We start from the raw sequence: 15841 nt of genomic DNA, 5'->3' as shown, positions 1-15841 counted from the left end.
AACATGGGTCTGTATGAATATATGTATGAGTTGTATACATATCACACACATGTTTTGTATAATATATACAGATATATTAGTAAAAATAAAAGATGTGGTACACCATTAAAGCTTCATACGCACTGTATTTTCCACATTTTGATTACACATATAATAAACTTTATGGTATAAAACAAGTAGAAACAGCTGAAGCAATCATTAAATCACCTTTTTCTTTTTGCAGAAATTGAACTTACAAAGAAAGCACACAGCATGGGACACAATAACTTCCCGAATTCTCCAGCAATGCAAAATGGAAAAAAGCTATAAATTACTGAGAACCAATAGAAAATCTTAAGCAGCATAAAGCAGCCCTCAGCATAAATGGAGGCTACAATATGGTACAAAATGCACACTGTGCAAGTAAAGACATCTTTGAACCAAACTGAGGGCTGTCGGTACGGGTAAAGGTTTTCACACCACCTACATGTTTTGTCCAATACCCAATGCATAGGATGAGTACAAGGTCAGCAAATGCCACACACTGCAAGACAGCGCATGTGTGTCAGGCAATGGTAAATGTCAAGCATTTGGATACAGAGTGGTTAATCTGCAAAAACCTACAGTACATTAGCCATGGTATATCATACAAGCAGAGAAGTTGATAAATGTTGCCCACGAATGTGTTCGAAATAGGCCGGCTCAGATGGCATATTGTTTTGGTTGCTTCTTCAGGCTCATGGATCTTTCAGTTTGTGAAATCACATGAGTGGCTCTGTTGTTGAGGAGTCTGCATTCATGAAGAACATCTGTACAAAGAAAAATACATAAAAAATCAAGGAATACACTATGCACTTAACACTGTTAGCAACCAGCTAGATATCTAGGAATAGGTTTGCAGATATTCTCTTACCATTAAATTGCTTATAGGCTTCTTCAATAATGGCATTATTAGATCTCTTTATCTCCCAGTAACTATCTTCCACCCATGGCTTGCAATCAGGATGTTCAACAAGCTGTCCATTCTTGTACAGACCAGCTAATCATCATTCAAAAGAAGTAAATATCAGTCTCGGTATATTATACAAGCAAAGGCAAACACAAGTGCATCACAACTATCAGCGGTGCCATAATCACCAAATTGATCCAGCAAACAAAGTGTGACAACAAGCTCATTAAAAACATACCTTTTATGGTATCATCAATGTCCTTGCATAACTGATACAGATCGCTTCCACGCCCGACAACTCTTTCACCTGCAATTTAAGCAGATTAATTCTCTAAAACACGAAACTCTTACAAAGTTAATGTTGAACAGTTAAATGTCCAAAGAATGAATGGGGGAAAAAAACTTACCATCCAGCACTTTGATATTGGGGAACATCTCGAGAACTACTGCTCTATATGAAGAGTTTCTGCACACTGGCATAAAGAAACTTAACATGAGTTCATTAATAGAGAATTTTCATCCACTGGAATATGTTCAAAGTCACCAAAATTACCTGGATTAGTGTAATTATAGGTGTTGTCTTTCAGACGTATATTTTCTAGCTTTCTCAAAGAAACAAGGCAGTGTAGGTTCTCAATACTGTTGAAAAGCAAAACAGACATGCTCTTAAAATGCCTAACAACATAGTAACTTATGCATAAAGCTTTTATCCTTTTATGTCAGTAACACAGCCGCTTGTGACATATTCACATTTTTAATCACCTGCAGGAAAAAAAAAGACATTCAGTGGTTGTTTAGTCTTACCTGGATATAATATTACCAGCCACATTTAAGTTCTGTAAACCGTCACAAGTGCGCAGGGGCTCTGGAAATACAAAAGCAGTGACCAATTTATGAGAAATTTTAAAGCCTTTTCATGAGAGTAATCATCTTAATAATGCAAGAAAAAAATAATGTTTTTCTTCTGAAATTGTACCTAAATTGGAGACCCTGTTGTTAGACAAATTGAGTACTGAAAGAAGCCGTAGAGATGCTAAAGGAGCCAAATTTGTGATATTATTTCCAGAGAGGTCCAGTCTCTCCAGGTTTATACATTCCCCAATGCATCCAAGATCATGTATACCTACAAGACATACAATTTAAATCATAAATGAAATGAAAATTTTGCAGAATGAAATGCTAATATATTATTTCCATCTTACCGAGGTTTCTTAATTTGAGAAACAATATCGACTCCAGATCAAATTCCCCCGTACGTGACTTGAGCAGCACGGCAGTTATCTTTTCATGGTCTGCATCTGAAAGAATATGAGTCACAAGACTTCAGCAGAGCAAAGCATATTTATTTTTCTTTTCGCATGCACCCACTGTGTCATTGTTCGTGAGTCAGCACTGCAAAAGAAAACGCTGGAAGCACGGTGTCTGTTCTGCTTACGGTATAAGCAAATAATCCAGGCAATCATCTCTAATAGGAAACAAAAAAAAATCAGACAAGCAGTTTCTGAATTTCATATCTGGCTGCACGCTGGGATGTCCTCTTGAGGATAGGGTCACAAACAGATGTGCTGCTGGGTGGTATTATCTTGCCAGTTGTATGCATAAATAAAAGAAACCCAGGGAGTTATATTTGGCTTGATTCCCTGAGGCAGTGTCAGCCAGCTCTTATTAAGAGAGGTAAAAGGAAATCATGGTTGACCAGAGATGATGATGATAATGATGCTGATGTAGGGCTCTGTTATTTTCTTGGTCATCCTCTTATTACATTTTCAGATATGCAGCACGATTTTTATTTACTTATTTACAAACTAAATGAGCACTGACAGACATGGATTTATATCCTTAAATATGACAGAGAATGGATTGGGTGTAAGCAGGGACTAATGTTTTGGACTGCACCTGCAGAAAGAAAGGTCATGATGTTTAGATTACCGCACAGTCGGCCAGCAATAACGTTACAACTTGTTAGCAGAGGCATTAAAGGGACTTTGTTAGCCCATGTTAGCTATATTCGTGGGACAGCGGCTGCGTGAATTAAATCATGAGGATGATTCAGCCGGATGAAAGTGGGTGGGTTCTTGAATATAATTAAAAACGTTCCCCGTCTGTTTTATTTTTTTATTTTCTCATGAGATGATATAAGCAAAATGTTGTGTAACAAACAAAAAGGGGTTATGTTGTAGCTGAAAGCACAGCTACCTAGCATAAGCAGCTAGTGGCTAGCATAGCGACGTAGCAACAAGCTACCCATCACAACTTACCTTGGTCCTTCTCTCGCTTGGAGTCCATCCTGGGCAACTTTGCTGCCTTCAAAGCTGCCTAACCCGGTAAAGAGCTACACTTTTAACCAGTGTGATGGTTAGGAGAGGTAGTGGCTCTGAGGGGTGAATGTGAAATTATCATCTGTCCTGGTGTGCAGTCAGGACACGCTCACTGTACTGCCGTGCTGTAAATAGCACGCAGGTGGATGAGACGGACCTCAGTCTCCGCAGCCGGCAGAGGGATGGGGGGAGGCGATCATCTGCGGTGCAGACTGCTGAAAGAAGCTGCACACCTGCTAAATTAAATATATAAATAAGAAATGCACATATATTAAATGCCGCTTCCGTGCAACAGGTTCTCGGGTCAATTAAAAGTTGTGGTCTTGCTACTGTGCCGTCGATAATAACTATGCTGGGCTTTCTGTATCTGTGGTATGCTACTACTATATATTAAATAGCAGAATAGTTATGCGTTGTACCAAATGGTAATTAGCAGCGGTGCATAAAAACAAGTTTTTCTCCTCGTAATTACTCTACGTATAAATATAATATTGGGCTTGTACTGTATTAAATCTCAGGTGGACATATTGTAATATTAAATATCATTGGCATAGCCACCTGTAAGATTACTTTTATCACTGTATTTACTGTGCATACTGCAGGTTAATAATGTATATATTTTTTTTTTAAAAAACGAGCAAAAAAGTGCCCAAATTTTACAATTTAGCAAGTGGACTGGTTGCAATATTAAAGCACAGATTACATCTTATCAGTGATATCAGTCATAGCCTGTTCGTAATACTATATAACACAGAATAAGAAAAAAAATGTTTAATTAGTGTGTAATTAAGTGGCCCCAAGGTGAGGTTACATCATCCCTGTTGCTAGCAGTTTCTAGTTCTCAAGTAGGCCTTTTTATTTATTCATTTCTTAGCTCCGGTCCCATTGGTTTGTCTGGACTCCGGTGGACACCATTTGGGTACTTAAGGAGGAGAAACAGATCACTTTGCACTCCTTGGGGTCAGCAGACAACATCCACTGGCTCCGACTTAACTGAAAATCTTTATTATTAATATATATTCTTGACGCACTTCATCTACTTTTGCAGTCATGGAGGACATCGACTAGAAGGACACCAATACCCTTTTTTAGGAGTTTGCAACGATATAAATTTATCTTGTGCGGAGACTTTGTCTCTGCGGACCTTCTAAATGCCTTTCATTGAGAAAAGGCTTCGGACATTCAGTGCTGTGAATGTGTACAAGCAACAAATTACTTGATCAAGATGGGTAATAAACAAACGATATTTACCGACGAGCAGCTTGATGCTTATCAGGTAAGCTTGTACGTCAGTTTGTGTCCATACCTGTGTTTGGAATCTGGATTTCAAGCAATTCATTCAAGTGAATAATGTTTTAATGTCTTAATTATGTGCAGCCAGTTAAACACATTACTGGACAACTTTGAAGGCTAAGTGAAGTAAAAATCTCGGTAAAATTAAACATCTTTTTTTTTGTGATTATTGCACTCCTGTTGTTAGACTGATATAACACAAATCATCATTTTATTTATCTTTTTATTTTCTCACTTATTGAAAAGGGGGAAAGTCACTCTAACCCTGATCTAGGAGCTATTCGGTGGTCCTAGTTCCCCCATCAATGTAATTTATGACAGACAAAAAACCATTTCCTACCATAGTATCGTCAGCTATGGCCACATTTTTATTTAAATATTGATAAGCAGATAGCAAAAGGTTTTGATTTCATTCCAAACTGGAGGACATCATGTAAACTGATCATCTGAGAAGATCTGACCTTTTGTTCCCTGTAACAAAAATCCAGGTTTTCCCAGGGAGAAAGACATCTTCATATGCACAGGTTTATCATGTGATTCGCCGTGGACTTAATAATTGATGCCAAAGCCAGCGATGATGTGCCGTGAAACTCTACTCTCAGGACACAGTTTCTCAAGAGCTTCTCTGGTTACTTCAACTACTCCTAGAGTACCATTTCTGTTTGTCTAACAGTTGTTATCTTTAGAGTATCACTTGAATTTAAATCTCTCTTTGGCTCAAATAGATCATTGGATACTGCATCAGCTTGCTTCATTCACCAGGGAATTTAGAACTCAACAGCTATAATTTAACCAGCATGACTGTATTGCCATTTCTAAGTGTCAGCACATTGTTATCTCGTGTTATGGAGCATAGCAGGTAAGGTTGACTTTAGTAGGTGTATCAGTGAAAGCAAAAGGTGCTGTCCCTTGAGCTCATCTGACTGCACTCTGCTTCTAACACCCAGGGGAGTAGCTCAGACAGAATTCATACAAAAGACAAATGTAAACTGAGGTGCCCCCGGTAGAGCCGTTGGATAATGCGTGTGCCAGCACATGCATGTCAGACAACAGCAGATTATGTTCTCATGTACTTAAACGCATCATCGTTTAGGAGAAACCAGACACCTCGCTCAGCGTTTTACAGTAATGATTCTTCACAGATGTGTCATTGTGAGCATTTTATGCAAATTTCGATTACACCTTAAAGGATTTGTCATCATGAGCAGCGCTATAAAACCTTCAATTCAAAGTATTTGTTTTTCACATGCTGTTTTTCTCTCACTGCAGGATTGCACGTTTTTTACTCGGAAAGAAATTCTGCGGTAAGAGTTTGATGAGGTTTTTTTTTTTCCTTTTTATTCTGAAAAATCGCTCGCAGATATATGTTGCACTGTCATTCATTTAAACCACATAAATTCACCACTTACACCGACCATAAGAAGATGCAAATATGTTGTTATAAGGCTTTCTTTTATTTTCCTGGGGTATGTCTTTGCTCTTTGGAGTGTGTGTGCTTTAACTGGGTCAGGATTTGGCATTTAATAGTGTATGTTAAGTTGCATGCCATTCTTTCATCACGTGGCTTTGTATAAAATAGATCACTACACTACAGGTCGCATACATGACCAACATTACCTTGGTATTCCTGGAGTTGGTTGGGTTGTTTGCTTCTGATTTGCTGATTTACAGTAAATCAAAAGCTGAGTTTTGGCCTAGAGACACAAGTAACTTACCAAGTGGCATGCATATATTTGTGTGTGCGGTTGTGTTGTTTTATATCATAAAATTGTTTCCAACTATGAGTTTGAGTGTTAATGGTATAGTGCTGTGACGTATGACCCCAATTATATATACATATTTGTTAACATTGTAACCTTTCACTATACTGTAAGTTTTCACTTGTGACCATTTTGTTGTAATATTTTGGTTTGAATCATAGATAACAGACCTAGAACAAGATTCAGAGATTTGCTGAAAGACATGCAGTTTGACAGCTGAGCAGCCAGAACAGACATACAATGGATATACAGATGTTTCACTCAGTAAACGTAATGTGCATTATGATTCATTTCATATACAAAATGCATATAAATCTGCATAGTGTAGTACAGTGCTGCTATTTATAGTGTAATGGCTCCATTCCCTCCTTCATTCAATATCCAACCCAGTCGAATGTTGGTCTCTTTCGGTATGAAATTTTTCTAGATGTTAGATTAGCCCTTTTTTTTTTTTTTTAGCAAGACACTCTTTACTAATTTGCATTTATTTTTACAACAAAATAAACAAAATAAGGCATTTGAGAATTTTTTCTCCATGTACTTGTATGTGTACTTGGTCCTCCTCATTGATATCAATTTGACCAAGGCTAGTAGTGCTGGATACTAAAGAGAGGTCATAGTAGGGTGCTAAAAAACACTTGTTTCTTTCTTTGGAATAAACTTTATTGACATTGCACAAAAGTATTCAGAAAACAAAATGCAGTTTGGAAAAGAAGATACATTGTTCATTTTTATTAGAGGAAGTATGTGACATATATGAAAAAACAGTTAAATTTAAACAGGTTTACTTGTTTCAGTAAACCTCACTTGTTCCTAGCAGTCTACCAGTGAAACTCAGTCACTTTGACAGGTTTATGTAGTTTAATTGTAGTAAGTTTGTTCTCAAAGACTAGTGTCCCTGTTGATGAATATCTCAGATATGCCCTGAAAGTACTGACTTAAAAATCAAAGGTTTGTTTTCTTTTTCTAGGTTGCATGGCAGATACCATGAGCTGGCTCCACATCTTGTACCAATGGACTACACCAATGAACCTGATTGTAAACTTCCATTAGCCTTAATAGTCAACATGCCAGAATTAAAGGTAACCCCCCTCCCTCCATCGCTGTTTTAAAGCTCTGTTTTGTCAGTGTGAGCAGTATGCTTGTGTGTGTAGAACTGATTGTTAACATCACCATCTGACTGTACTCCACTACATTGTGTGAGCTTTTGAAAGTTTATGTGCCGTGAATTGCTCTAACTGGTTCTAAAAGTAAATCAAAAATAAATTTCAAATGCCATTTTGCATACTGTGACATCTCAGCCACATTTACCTCAGCTTTTCTCTGAAACAAGCATGAATGCCATGCCCTTTAATATGAAGCCCCTATTCCCCGCAGAGTATTACCACAGGGACTCATGATGCACCCTTCCTCTCGGCATGATTGGCCCTTGTCTGTAAAACTGTCACATTAAGGCTGGGTTATAAGGATAGCAGAAAAAAGATGGAGAAGACTAAAGACACAATTGGTCCTCTATAACTTCATGACCATAAATATGTCATCATATATTTTATATTTCTATTTAGCTGATTATTTATTGACCTCAAACTTTACCCCAGGCAATAACACTTTCTCATTTGGACTCACTGAACTACAAACTCTGATTTAATAGCGTTGTCTTGAATATCGTGAATATGCACTACCAGTCAAACGTTTTAGAACACCACAATTTTTCCAGTTTTTTATTGAAAACTATGCAGTTTAATGTCTCATTGCACTCTGAAATGAAAGCATTGTAAAAATAAGCAATTGAAGTTAAAGGGAAATCATCAATCAATCAATTTATAGACCAAAATGTATTCTACACTTTTGACTCATCAAAGTAGCCACCTTTGGCAGCTGAACACACCCGTGGCATTCTTTCTACAATAAAAGTCAAATATCCTTCAGAAAGTTCTTCCCCATATCTGTTGCAGAAGTTCCCATAAATGTGTGGCACTTGTGGGTTGCTTTGCTTTCACTCTTCTGTCCGGTTCATCACAAACCAGCTCAATGGGATTTAAGTCTTTAGACTGTGCTGGCCACTCAATGTTTTCAAGCTTACCATCTCGTTCTTTTTCCTTATGTAGTTCTGGCATAGCTCAGACTTATGTTTTGAGTCATTATCTTGCTGTAGGTTGAACCCTTGACCAACTAGGCACATACCAGAGGTACTGGACACTCATTCCCCCACCTCTCCCCCCTCCATTGAGCCATCACCACCATCAAACACTTCACCTACAACACCTCCCTCCACACCCCACACCAAGGAGGATTTCACACCACCTTCTCCCACTACAACCCTTCATATTCATGAAGCAGATGTGAGGAAGCAGTTTAAGAGTCTGAATGCTCGAAAAGCTCCTGGCCCAGACGGTGTGTCTCCTGCCACCCTCAGACACTGTGCAAACGAGCTGGCCCCAGTGTTTTCTGGCATTTTCAACTCCTCACTGCAGGCATGTCATGTGCCTGCCTGCTTCAAGTCCTCTACCATAATCTCTGTCCCCAAGAAACCAAGGATCACTGGACTAAATGACTACAGACCTGTGGCTCTGACATCTGTGGTCATGAAGTCATTTGAGCGCCTGGTTCTCTCCTACCTCAAGACCCTCACGGCCCCCCTCCTGGACCCCCTGCAGTTTGCATACAGAGCCAACAGGTCTGTAGACGACGCTATCAACATGGCTCTACACTTCATCCTGCAGCATCTGGACTCCCCAGGAACCTACGCCAGGATCCTGTTTGTGGACTTCAGCTCTGCCTTCAACACCATCCTTCCAGACCATCTCCAAGGCAAGCTTTCCCAGATGAATGTGCCTGATCCCATCTGCCGGTGGATCACTGACTTCCTGACGGACAGGAAGCAGCATGTGAGGCTGGGAAAGAATGTCTCGGACTCCCGGACCATCAGCACCGGCTCCCCTCAGAGCTGTGTTCTTTCTCCTCTGCTCTTCTCCCTGTACACTAACTGCTGCACCTCCACCCACCAGTCTGTCAAGCTAATCAAGTTTGCAGATGACACCGTTATTGGACTCATCTCAGACGGGGATGAGTCTGCCTACAGGAGGGAGGTTGAACGTCTGGTGTCCTGGTGCAGCCACAACAACCTGGTGCTGAATGCCCAGAAGACAGTGGAGATTATTGTGGACTTCAGGAAGCACACAGCCCCACTCCCCCCCCATCATCCTGACTGACACCCTCATCACCTCTGTGGACTCATTCCGCTTCCTGGGTACCACCATCACCCAGGACCTGAAGCGAGAGCCCACCATCACCTCCGTCATAAAGAAAGCCCAGCAGAGGATGTACTTCCTGAGGCAGCTGAAGAAATTCAACCTGCCAACACGGACGATGATGCAATTCTACACCGCAATCATCGAGTCCATCCTCACCTCCTCCATCACCGTGTGGTACGCTGGAGCCACCATCAGGGACAAACAGAGACTGCAGCGTGTTGTGCGCTCTGCTGAGAAGGTGATTGGCTGCAGACTCCCATCTCTGCAGGACCTGTACACCTCCAGGACACTGGGGCGTGCAGCTCGGATCACAGCTGACCCTTCTCACCCTGGACACAGTCTGTTTGACCTGCTCCCCTCAGGCAGGAGGCTCCGGTCCATTCGCACCAGAACCTCTTGCCATAAGAACAGTTTCTTCCCCTCTGCTGTTGGACTCATGAACAATAACCATATGACTGTTCCCACCACTAACACATGACCCTACACTGTGTTCACTGCATCATTCCATGTTTGCACTGATCACCACCTGCACTCATGTACATATCTATCTACTTAGCACTTTTAATTCTTATTTTTATGTCTATTTAAGCGTTATCCGACAGTATGTTTGCACTAAGTACCGCAGCAATTTCCTAATGTTGTAAACTTGCTCAACATTTGGCAATAAAACCCTTTCTGATTCTGATTCTGTTCTATTTGTTTCATCCCCCAATCATAAGCTGCTACTCCCTTTATTCTATTGCACAATACTATGTCACTTTCTAGAATCGCCTGCACTGATAGTTAAGTTATTTATTCTCCAGGACACAGTCATATATATATTACTTCGTTAGAGTTATTTGATACTATGTCTTGCACTATCCTACTACTGTATATTACTGTATACTACTATTCTTATTGTATATATTGTATATCTTATTCATCTGTTCCTCTGTCTCTCCTGCTGCTTTGAGCATGTACATGACAAAAGAATTTCCCTCAGGATAAATAAAGTTATTCTTATTCTTATTCCATGGTGGAGCTGTTGCTCTCAGTCCCCAAATCACGGCTGAAACTGAGAGGAGACCGAGCGTTCTTTATTGTGGCTCCAAAGCTTTGGAATAATCTTCCTCTTCACATTAGGCAATCGACGTCAAATTTTGATTCATCACTCCATAATGGCTGTGTTTCATTGGCCCAGGCAAGCCTCTTTGTCTTATACTGACGTCTTAGCAATGGCTTTCATGTTGCAACTCGTCCTGTCAAACCTGCAGCTTGAAGTCTTCTCTTCACAGTTGAAACTGAGGCTTGCTTACTACGACCACTTAAAAATGTTGTCGTGTGAGCCACCTATCACGGAAGCAGTTAACTCTGAGAAACTTGTCCTCTGATTTAGTTGTGGCTTTGGGTCTGCCAGACCTCTTCCTGTCAGATTTTGCCCCAGTTTCTGAGTGCCTTTTGATGGTGAAGGAAACTCTACTCACTGACACCTTGACTTTCTTTGCAATTTCTCTGTAGAAAGACCTACATTTTTAAGTGTTATCAACCCTCTTCCACTGTTAATCGTCTTTTTCTCGCCATTTTTGTTAACCCATTTTGTGTTCCCTGAAAAAGGACTTTTCGTATAATTCTGAAACATACATTATTTTTCAGTTTTGGGTTACCTACCTTTTTTTTTAAAACCTCTGGCAGTTCACCTATTCATTGGACTTGAACGACCTGAATTGCAATAAATAACTGGAAAAATTGGGGTGCTCTAAAGCTTTAGAAGATTGTTTTCTTATTAAAATATCTTATGTACGACATTGTAAATGTGTAGGGCTTTTTTGATGATTGATTTTTATGTTCAGATGTATACAAAATTCTGCAGTTAAACACAATCATGTTTTCTCTCCAGGAAAATCCATTCCGCAACAGGATCGTGGAGTCATTCTCAGAGGACGGGATGGGAAATCTTAGCTTCAATGAGTTTGTGGACATGTTTTCAGTCCTGAGTGAAATGGCTCCTAGAGAACTCAAGGCCATATATGCCTTTAAAATATACGGTAACATTTCAAAGCATCTGTACGTTATAGAACTTCATGAATTAAAATGTTCTAATTCTAACTTCTGTTGCTGATGATAGATTTCAATGTGGATAATTACCTGTGCAAAGAGGACCTGGAAAAGACTCTGAATAAGCTGACAAAGGAGGAGCTGACTCCTGAAGAAGTTGAGCTGGTGTGTGAGAAAACCATTGAGGAGGCAGATTTGGACGGAGACCACAAACTTTCTTTTGCTGACTTTGAAAATATGATATCCAGGGCCCCGGATTTTTTAAGGTAAATAAATTCATGTTATTGCAACAACATTTTAGGATTATGATAAATGAAAAACAGAATTGCACTCTGGATTCCTCCCACAGTCCAAAGACATGTTTGTTAGGTTAACATAAAACAACTGGGTGGCATGTCATTACTTAAACCATGTCATGCAGACATGTCTTAAAAAGAAGAAGGCCTAGATTTCAATCAAAATTGAGGTAATTATAATTGGCCCTAGAAATCTTACAAACATTGTGCCTAATCAGGTACTTATTCTGGATGGCATTACTTTGGCCTCAAGTAACACTGTGATGAATATTAGAGCCATTGTTTGACCAGGATTGTCATGATCGGCTGGCGCAGACCACACTTTGAACACAGGACTGAACTGCAGATGCTTAGAGACAGGACTGGACTTAACAAAAAGTGAGCCGTTAATTTAGGCTGGGTGAAAACCAAACAAAACACAAAACAAAAGGCAAAATGAGACTCAGACTAACAACAACCTAAACTCTGAAGTACATGGAGCAGGGAGGGAGATCAACTGACGTTCCGGCAAGGGACAACAGGGAACTGACACAACGAATACACAGGTGATTAGAAGAGCGGAGACAGCAAGGAAACATAGCTGAAACAAATAAGACACAGAAACAGGAAGCAAAACTAAACACAAGCACTTGAGACAACGACTATCAAAATAAGACAGGAAACTCATTAAGGCGCAGGCTAAGATACACAACTTGACATGGGAAAACAACAGCACACACGGCAGACAGAGCGAGCCAGGGAGCTAGAAATGAGAGAGAGAGCGACAGAGGCAGACAGGAGCAGAACGAAAACAAACATGACACAGAGAGAGAATAAACAGAGACATAACCGGGGAAACGGATAAATAAACACAGGACAAGAGGGACGAGACAAAGACTAAAGGAACAGACAAGAAACCATAAATAAACCTTAGAAGCAAAAAAAGGAACTAAACTGAAGACTAAACTGTACAAAACTTGAACTTAAAACAATCTTCATCATGCAAAAGAAAGAATCATGAATCCAAAATAAACTCAAAACGCTGGGTCAAAAACAGGACCATGAAAAGGATATGACTGCTTTCTTTTATTTGTGCAGTATCCCTTTACAGAGAAATGATGAAAAACCAGTTCATGTATTCATTACTGCTGTAATTCAATCATGCTGGTCTAAAACTTCTGTAAAAAGCCTTCAGTTTATCCAAATTCTGCAGCAAAAGTAGAAACAGGAACTAGAAACGGAGAGATCACATTTCTTCCATATTGGCTTTTCTTCACTGGCTCTTTGTTAAGTAGGGAATTGAATTTGAAATCCTTCTCACTCCTAAACAGAGTTTTGAATAATCAGGCTCTATCATACCCTCCCAGCTGATCACAGCAGATTGCTGCCCCTTACTGAGCCTTATTCTGCTGGAGGTTTCTTCCCATTAAAAGGGAGTTTTTCCTTTCCACTGTCACCAAGTGCATGGTCATAGGAGATTGTTTGAATGTCGGGGCTTTCTCCAGAATACTTTAAGGTCTTTATCTTACTTGTTGTTGTGATTTGGTGCTCTAATAACTAAACCTGAATTGAATTGAATCTTATGTATATGCTTAAACTTATTTTGTGTATTTTACATTGTGTTTAATTATGTGTCTATTAATCTATGTCACTACTGTTGATTAAACTGTTATCTTGTCTATCTTGGCCGGGACACTCTCGCAAATGACATTTTAAAAATGAAGAATCTTATTTCTCAGGTTGAGTAAAGGTTAAAAATGTTTCATGTACAGTAATTGTTACTTTTCTAATAATCAACTTTATTATTTTTTCAGTACCTTTCATATAAGAATCTGAGAGGGTTGGATGGACAGTTTCTAAGTTGGCTGGAGCTCAAGATTTTACCTGAGCCATGTCCTGATCACAGCACAGTGGTTGTCTGTCACTCTCCATCGTTCCTCTCTGACCTTTACTTCAGTTGGAACTTGAGAAGATGGATTCTGATGATAGCAAATTTTCTAAACCTTGTAATTGTTTAGAAACCAAAAAGGCAGCATATCAAATGTTTGAATTTGATGCTAAAAACAAGAAGAAGGGATAAAAAAATGAAAAGCGAAATGCATTTGCTATTAATTGTACTACATAATCTAATTAAAAGTTCAGAGAAGATGTTGTCTTCTCAAAGAGATGTCTCTCTATGCAAGGACAAAACTACAAACCGATACTGAATGGCACACTGTGTTAAAATATTCGGCAGTGAATATCATTGCTTGGGCTCAGGAACACTTTCAAAACCATTATCAGTGAAACTACATTGCACATGATTCCCTGTGAAGTCTTTCTGCAGTAGCACCTCCAGAGACATCCAGTATTTATAGAGCTACAGATAAAACTTGAAACACAGCAGCAGGATTAAGGGATATTCTATAGCTATGCAATAAATTAAGTATTTATGTTGTTATTGTGCTCGTACTTTGCTTGAATATAATGACAGCCGTGTTGTACTGTTCTCCAGTTAGATGAAGGGCTTTGTCATCCAAACTCTTTGTGGTAGCTTTCATCATCTGCCATTTACACAAGATGTCAGTTACTGCCATGTTTTGGATATGTATTTTATAGTACTTCATGTAATGTCTTGTATTTGTCTTCCTTTGAATAAATGTTGTTTTCCAGTGTGCTCTGACTTAATGTACTTGTAATTTACTCATATCAAAATATGAAGATGTGTGCACATTAAAAATCAGGAAGCATGTGCTTCAGCTTAGCCTCTCATGTGAGCTATAATACATTTTTAAGGAGGATGTGATTATTAAGACAGAGCTGCCTCGCGTTCACCAGCCTGTGAACATCCTGCACATTCGGCTAATTTCAGCAGAAAGCTGGAGGAAATGGTTTTGGCTATGTTGGTTGATGATTAACATGTGGTGGTTTCTTGGCTGGAGGATACAGATTTGCATCAGTAACACATGGTGTATTGTGTTTTAGATTTCATGTTTAGCTCGGTAGTTCTTATGAGTCATACTGCAGAATTGGTTGATAGGTATAGCCATAGATGCAGACCTTCACAGTCACTAAGGAGTTTGGGTCGGCTGAGGCTTAAATCGGATTTTTCTTTCCTTTTTGGCAAGTGCAATGATTGCAAAATGGTCTTGACAAGTTGAAAGATGGCCTTGGCGAAGTGCTGAGGTGCTCAAATACAGAAAAGTCACACGTAGAGATACCGTTTGATGTTGTGTGTTTTGTGGAAAGCATTTTGGTATTGGTAACACAAACTGTAAAGTGTTGTGAGCTCCTATGCCACCACAGGCCCAGACAACAGGCAGAAAAGGTATGCATGGTGCATCTGAGCAAACTCCATGTTTATGTGCAATACCTCATCTGGATAAAACACAAGTGCAGCAGTAAATGGAATGAATTCTCCTCAACTGTACTCTGAAAAATGAAGAGAGGGGATACTGAGGGCCTTATTTTAACTCACAGTTAAAATCTGCTCAGTTGTTGTGTTCAGTTTAATAAGCAATCATCAGAGCAGCAAGTTAATTCTTCGGTGTCTTATCTGAAGATTCATTTATGAGGACAGCATCAAATATTCAGGGCAGTAGAGTGCTGATTGCAGAGCTTCATTAGTGACGAGTGTCACAGGGAACATCTGTTAGTTATGATCTCGGCAGAGCCACTTTCTGCTGCAGTGTGATTATGATGCTGTAAAACAGCCATTACTTGGGTGAGAGCGGCCCAACAGAGTGTGAAACCCACGCTGGTTTCACTGTTTGAGAGCTCAATTTGATCTGATTTAAGCTGTCTCGTTTTGCTTTGACAGCATAGCAGTGAAGATTTCTCGCTTTTCTTTAAAAATGAAATAACTTGTGAACAATTTCAAACACCTCACTTGAACCAAATATACATTCAAAAGTGTACATAAACCATAACAAATAATCAGTGACAGTGTTAAGTGAGTAAGCTGTGTGTTTGTTAGTGATTGTTTTGAATATTCTTTATG

General features: G+C 39.5%; 2 protein-coding genes across 5 annotated transcripts; one reads left to right on the top strand and one right to left on the bottom strand.

The window, feature by feature from the left end:
- Positions 1-105: 105 nt before the first annotated feature.
- lrrc61 (leucine rich repeat containing 61) lies at positions 106-3402 on the bottom strand. Its single transcript, XM_003440438.5, has 9 exons — positions 3187-3402; positions 2131-2226; positions 1905-2051; positions 1733-1793; positions 1482-1567; positions 1336-1401; positions 1167-1235; positions 893-1018; positions 106-788 (listed from the first exon to the last, which is right to left on the bottom strand). The coding sequence occupies exons 1-9, from the start codon at positions 3212-3214 to the stop codon at positions 682-684; spliced, it is 786 nt and encodes a 261-aa protein (XP_003440486.1). The 5' UTR covers positions 3215-3402; the 3' UTR covers positions 106-681.
- On the top strand, positions 2237-14510 carry cib2 (calcium and integrin binding family member 2). Of its 4 annotated transcripts, none has more exons than XM_025908785.1 (6): positions 2237-2991; positions 5809-5843; positions 7270-7381; positions 11430-11577; positions 11658-11853; positions 13677-14510. In XM_025908785.1, the coding sequence occupies exons 1-6, from the start codon at positions 2986-2988 to the stop codon at positions 13696-13698; spliced, it is 519 nt and encodes a 172-aa protein (XP_025764570.1). In that variant the 5' UTR covers positions 2237-2985; the 3' UTR covers positions 13699-14510. The 4 variants fall into 4 exon arrangements, with proteins under 4 accessions (XP_025764570.1, XP_019217175.1, XP_003440487.1 ...); XM_019361630.2 differs by having other exon boundaries at positions 2237-2995; XM_003440439.5 differs by lacking the exon at positions 2237-2991 and adding an exon at positions 3704-4522.
- The last annotated feature ends 1331 nt before the right edge of the window (positions 14511-15841 follow it).

This window comes from Oreochromis niloticus, linkage group LG7 (genome assembly GCF_001858045.2).
Source record: "Oreochromis niloticus isolate F11D_XX linkage group LG7, O_niloticus_UMD_NMBU, whole genome shotgun sequence".
Lineage (NCBI taxonomy): Eukaryota > Metazoa > Chordata > Actinopteri > Cichliformes > Cichlidae > Oreochromis > Oreochromis niloticus.
This window is presented reverse-complemented; position numbering and strand designations above follow the sequence as displayed.

Bases quoted from the DNA above. Each gene is read 5' to 3' on its own strand.
- lrrc61 (XM_003440438.5), bottom strand. From the start codon at position 3,214: ATGGACTCCAAGCGAGAGAAGGACCAAG. The intron at 1,568-1,732 runs GTAAGACTAAAC...GCTTTTCAACAG, and splicing joins GCTGGTAATATTATATCCAG to TATTGAGAACCTACACTGCC. The intron at 1,019-1,166 runs GTATGTTTTTAA...AATGATGATTAG, and splicing joins CATTGATGATACCATAAAAG to CTGGTCTGTACAAGAATGGA.
- cib2 (XM_025908784.1), top strand. From the start codon at position 5,668: ATGATTCTTCACAGATGTGTCATTGTGAGCATTTTATGCAAATTTCGA. The intron at 5,844-7,269 runs GTAAGAGTTTGA...TTCTTTTTCTAG, and splicing joins ACTCGGAAAGAAATTCTGCG to GTTGCATGGCAGATACCATG. The intron at 11,854-13,676 runs GTAAATAAATTC...TTATTTTTTCAG, and splicing joins AGGGCCCCGGATTTTTTAAG to TACCTTTCATATAAGAATCT.